This window comes from Dipodomys ordii, unplaced genomic scaffold, assembly GCF_000151885.1.
Source record: "Dipodomys ordii isolate 6190 unplaced genomic scaffold, Dord_2.0 Scaffold5, whole genome shotgun sequence".
Lineage (NCBI taxonomy): Eukaryota > Metazoa > Chordata > Mammalia > Rodentia > Heteromyidae > Dipodomys > Dipodomys ordii.
In genome coordinates, this window is record NW_012267221.1 from 36,608,203 (window position 1) to 36,612,150 (window position 3,948).

The 3,948-nt window shown below is 40.0% G+C and overlaps 1 protein-coding gene across 1 annotated transcript; it reads left to right on the top strand.

Annotated features, from left to right (window-relative positions):
* Window positions 1-658: 658 nt before the first annotated feature.
* Window positions 659-3,641, top strand: LOC105994461 (chromosome unknown open reading frame, human C2orf88). Its single transcript, XM_013027980.1, has one exon. It carries the CDS (start codon window positions 2,978-2,980, stop codon window positions 3,275-3,277), a length of 300 nt encoding a protein of 99 aa, XP_012883434.1. The 5' UTR covers window positions 659-2,977; the 3' UTR covers window positions 3,278-3,641.
* The last annotated feature ends 307 nt before the right edge of the window (window positions 3,642-3,948 follow it).

The following is a 3,948-nucleotide window of genomic DNA, read 5'->3' on the forward strand; positions in this document are numbered from 1 at the left end:
TAGTAAATGCTTCCATATTTCAGAATGGATAAATCTGTAGCTAAATGTTCACATTCACAAATCCCACCTTTGGCATTAGCCATTAGTGTAGACAGTAAATATTTCAGATACTGTATTAGATCTGAGTTTCTACTTTCATTATATAATTCCCATCCTCTAATGACATTCTCTATTTGTTCACTTTTGTGACCTTTTTTTCTTTTATGTACTTGAATATATTAACTATTTTAATTAACATTTTTGTAAATTCTGTTACCAATGTTGGGTCATGGGGGGGGGGTCTATTTGTAATCTTCAAATAGTCGGTCAGATTAAAATTTAACGTAGCCACTTAGGGTCCAGCACATCTTGACCAGTCACTCTCTGTCCTTCTCCATCTCCCCTACCTCTTGCCCCTGGAGACACATCACATTTCAGGGAGTCCATTTATAGCTATTTTTCTTCCATGTGGATCCTCTTCCTCTCTACCTCAATAGCTAGAATTATAGGTGTGAGCCATTGGCGCCCAGCCTAACTAGCCATTTTTTTGCTTACTAGATGATGCACATTGTGATATTTTATATGAAGTCTGGATGGTCACCTTTGCTTTACTGAGCTTTACACTGTGTTAGAGGAAGACTATGTCTGTTAGTCCACTGTGAGCCATAAATGACAGCTTGTTCTTGTAAATGAGGCTTTATTTGAGTAGAAATTATGTCCACCTATTTATGTTTTTGCTTTTGTAGTTGTTGGCCAAGTACCATAAACTGAGTGACTATAAATAAATAAATTTATTTTTCAAAACTTATTTCCCAGCTGCAGGCTGGAAAATCCATCCAGTTAAGACACCATAGATTCAGCATCAGTTCGTTTCCTGCTATGTTGTCACATGAGGGTGAGAGACTTCTCTGAACTTTCTTTTTTATAGACCCAGTGATCCTATAATGGCTTCCTAGAGGTTCCACCTCAAGTACTATTACATTAGAGATTAGGTTTCAGCCTTGGACTCTGAACAGCAGGGGATAAGCATTCAGTCTTCAGTAATATGGATCACAAGCCTAAGACATACACTATCCAACTCCTTAATACTTTCACAAACCCATCTCTTAAGGTGTCATATTTCCCTAGTAGTATTCTATTTTAGCTGGTCCTTAACTCCAAGGATTCAACAAGTACAATATAACTTTCAGCATCACTGTTCAACTCAAGTTCCAAACAGCTAACCTTCTGCAAGATCCTTACCTATCCCTGTATTATGTATGCACATCCAATCATTATTCTTGATGACTTTTCTCCCTTAGTTTAGCTCTTGTCTCTTATAAATTCCACTTGCTGTCTGCTTCTACAACATAGCAGAATTGCCACTCTCTTTGTATTCAACTTCTCTGTGATAATGCTGGAAGATTACCTCAAACAAACATCCAGGATATTTACAGCTTATGTCTCCCTTCTCTAAGACACACTGTACATTGCTTGTGTTTCAGTGCCTGGAATACCTGCCTGACATATTAGTTGATTATGGTAAGGGAGAAATCTGGCACTATTTGTATTGCTATGTAAAACCAAAAATCCTAGCAAAGAGGATATTCTGATCATTCTCCCCACTGCCTTGTGTTTGACACTCATTGAATTCTCTAATCTTTCGTGTTAACCATACCCAGTTCCTTAACTACCCCTCACAGTACAGAACAGATATGATGGTAAGTCACCACATGCAGGGCTACACAATCAGACAGTCCTCATCTCCAAGTTGCTGAGTGTCATAAACAAGACAGACCACCCACATTCCTTGTTCCCTTTTGAAATCCATTTCTGAAAGCTGAAACATGAAGCAGGGTGTGCAGAACTAAAGGTTATTAAAAGCAAAAGGCTAGAATTCTTTTTTTGCCTTCTCTATTATCCTTATTAGACAGCGATAGGGACCAGATATACTATTGTGAGAAAGAAAATGGGGGAAGAATTTATAGAAAAAAGTATACCTGACAAAGGTTGCCTTTCCAAGTCTTAATTACAAACCATTAAAAGTGAATTCGGCTTATGCTGTCTTTGACCATCTAAAGGTCAGAGAGTTCAAAAACAAATTTTATGAATCTTCAGAATTATACCTGAAACTCAAAAACAAAGATATTAATTGGTGACTATAACCTCACACACCCTCTCTCAGATGGCTAGTGGTCCCTACAGTGAAATTGCTCTGTGAGGCTTTATCCTTAAGTCCTAGCTTTAAACAAGTTTGGTCAATGACACCTTGGTAGCCTAGGAGTCACATCCACTCTGATCAAATCAGGGTAGGAATGCTATTTAGGAGGAGAAACCTGCAACATAAACCATCATTCTCTGCTAAAGCAAGTGGTAAATATTCAACCAGAGAATAAAACCAGATTTTTAATAGGCCATAATGTGCCGGCTCACAGGATATATGGCAGAAGCACATTTTGCTCTGCCTGTTTCTTGTCACATTCAAGATCCGCATCAGCAAACGTTTCCTATAAAGGGCTAGAGGGTAAGTATTTTATGCTTTGTGCACCACAGCCTATTCAATTCTGTCATTGTCAGCATGTTTATAGACAACATAGAAACTGTGGTGTTCTGACAATTCCACAGGAATCTAGAATTTGGTCCAACAGTGATGTATCTGGTCCTGTGATGCCTGCTATAAATAAGTGTAGATAATTAAAAAGGCTGAAAATATGTTTTCATATTTTGTAAACTGGCAAGTGAAATGAACTTGTTTCCACACCATGAATCATATTTTGCATTCTATGTTATACTATCTCCACACATTAATGAATCATATTTTACCTTCTATAACTCCAAAATGAAAACTCCCTTCTCTCAACAGGTAAATACCACAGGGGAATAGTGAGAGGGACATTGATTATCGACGTGGCCTGGTCAACATCGAGTGAAGGTCCCTTCGTTGTTTTCCAATGATGCTGCAGAAGTAGTCTTTGCCAGTACTTCTTTCCTTCATTCAGCCAGAGCTCTTCACACCACCATGGGCTGCATGAAATCAAAGCAAACCTTCCCATTTCCTACCACACTGGAGAATGAGAAGCGACATGAGAGTGAAGAAAACTTTATACCAGAAGAGAGACTTCTACCTAAGATGCCCTCTCCAGATATCACCCAAACAGCTGAGAAGGAAGTGCCACCACCGAGTACTACGCTCCTTGAATATGCAGAGTCCCTAGCCCAGGAAATCATGGAGGACGCTGTGAATCAATGGGCAAGCAATAACACCAAGTACTGCGACATCCCATACATTGAGAATGACAGCTCTGACACTGCGGGATGACAGAACTTTCCTGAACTTTGCATATAGCTGGTGCTAGTTTAAATACATGAGGCAAAAGCAAATGTGGGTGTGAATAAGTACAAATAAGTCTATCTAGATGTAAAAACGGGTGAAGAATGCCACAAGTGTAGGAATAACTAAGAAGAAATGTGTTTTAAGCAGTTCTCTATTAATGGCAATACACATTGCACCTGGGGTCACAGGCTGGACAGAGGCCCTGTGTCTCAGTAATTAGCTGTAATGCCATAGCACATCTTCCCCATGCACTGATGTGATCACCAAAGAGAAATAAGTGCCCAAGTTCCAAATGGCTGTTTTAATAGATTTTGTGGTGGTGGTGGTGGTTGTTGATTGTGGGGCCTGATCTCTGGGCCTGGGCGCTGTCCCTCAGCATTTCAGCTCAAGGCTAGCACTCGTACCACTTGAGCCACAGCACCTCTTTTGGCTTTTTCTGCTGATGTGGTACTGAGGAACAGAATCCAGGGCCTCATGCAGGCAAGGCGAGCACTCTGCCACTGAGCCACCTTCCCAGCCCCTTACTGGATTATTTTTTTAATGACTATTTCTTTTATACCCCCTAAAAACCGCCCCCCTTTTTTTTCTGAACATCTTGGCAAGCGAATGGCTCTCAAGTCACAGTGATCTACGTGTCTTGTTGGTCAAAACTAACT

Bases quoted from the DNA above. Each gene is read 5' to 3' on its own strand.
- LOC105994461 (XM_013027980.1), top strand. From the start codon at position 2,978: ATGGGCTGCATGAAATCAAAGCAAACCTTCCCATTTCCTACCACACTG.